The sequence below is a fragment of the Poecilia formosa genome, unplaced genomic scaffold (assembly GCF_000485575.1).
Source record: "Poecilia formosa unplaced genomic scaffold, Poecilia_formosa-5.1.2 Scaffold520, whole genome shotgun sequence".
Lineage (NCBI taxonomy): Eukaryota > Metazoa > Chordata > Actinopteri > Cyprinodontiformes > Poeciliidae > Poecilia > Poecilia formosa.
Window position 1 is genome coordinate 89,705 of NW_006800459.1, and position 1,484 is coordinate 91,188.

At 31.9% G+C, this 1,484-nt stretch overlaps 1 protein-coding gene across 1 annotated transcript in view; it reads right to left on the reverse strand.

The window, feature by feature from the left end:
- LOC103129158 (NXPE family member 3-like) overlaps window positions 1-541 on the reverse strand; it is a 5,663-nt gene extending 5,122 nt beyond the window's left edge. The window contains exon 1 of the mRNA XM_016664854.1: window positions 334-541. Within this exon, the coding sequence (XP_016520340.1) occupies window positions 334-468 (135 nt within the window). The 5' untranslated portion in view covers window positions 469-541. The remainder of the gene's footprint in view (window positions 1-333) is intronic.
- Window positions 542-1,484: the final 943 nt, after the last annotated feature.

A 1,484-nucleotide genomic window follows, 5' to 3' on the forward strand; every position in this document is an offset into this window, starting at 1 on the left:
ATGGATGGATGGATGGATGGATGGATGGATGGATGGATGGATGGATGGATGGATGGATGGATGGATATACATTTTCTGAGAAACTAAATTTTAAGCCAAATTTATCAAGAGTAATGAAAAAAAACTCTTGACTTATCTTAGTGTGATTCACTTTCTGAGTAGTTCCCAGAATTTTATTGTAAAAATACAGTAAAACACTGTATTTAACTGTAAATTAAAAACATTTTTAACACTGTATATTCAGAGATGATGGTTTTGTTGACTACATCTTTACTTGTTTATACAAATTTTTCATTGTATGAAAAGTTGTATTTTTATCAATCTAACACTCACCTCTGATAATCTACAGGTTATGTGATCAGTGATGTTTTCACTGTAAAACATAACCCATAAAACAAGGCAAGCCAAGAACAGGAAGATCCAACCGTAATTCAGAGGAAAATGTTTTCTGGACATCTGGCCTCCCATGATGAGTGACGACTTGCCCTGAGTTAAAAGACAAAATAAAAAGAAACGCTTATGTTTCTGATTGTCAAGTCTTAATTTTGTTTTTATTAAATGAATGGTTTGTCTTTGTTTTATTCATGATTTGAGAATAAATGAAAGAAGCTTTTTCTGGGATTATATTTACCTTTATCCTTTTGTTTGCCTCAAACTGCTAGTATGAAGTTATATTTGGTTTAAATACCGAAACAACCAATTCATCACAAGTTTAATGTCAGTGAAAAATGTTAAAATGTTTGGTGAAATGAAAGGTAGTGGAGTGGGTGAGATTTATACTTATTTATATTTATATATTTATATTTATATTTCATTTATATTACATCAGAAAGTTCAGATAAAATCAAAAGTGATGTTTTTCATGTGAACTTCTGTGCTATTTATGAGCTATTTAAGAAGCGAGACAAAACTCTTACAAATCTATAATTTACATAATCCTCAGTTAATCCTTAATTATATATCTGAAAGACTAAAAGATTCCATTTTAGGCAGTTTTATATAATAAATATAGTAAGTGATAGGTTTTTTTTTTTACTTTTATTTAAACAATTCCTCGACATAATCCATTCTTATGCGTCTTTACATTGCAACACAATTACAGATATGACATTCAAACATATTTCTTCCAAAGCTCCACTTTCCCCCTCTCTCCTTACAATGTCACAGAAAATCAAGTTTTTTGTTCCAGATATAGATTTACAGGAGTCCATCTTTTATTATAAATGTCCTTCCGGAACCTCAGAGTTGCTGTAATATCCTCCATCAGATTCACAGTCTTCAGCCTCTGAACCCATTGTTCCAAGGTAGGTGGATGTGGTTTCAGCCAGTTCACAGTGATCACCTTATGAGCAATCAACACCAGGACTCTCAGCATATATTTAGTAACCTCCGTTGGAAGATTCACCTCTTCTAGGATCACTTTATGGATTTCCCAGTCCATAGTCAAATTTAGTATTATTTCTATTTCCCTTTTTACCGTCTCC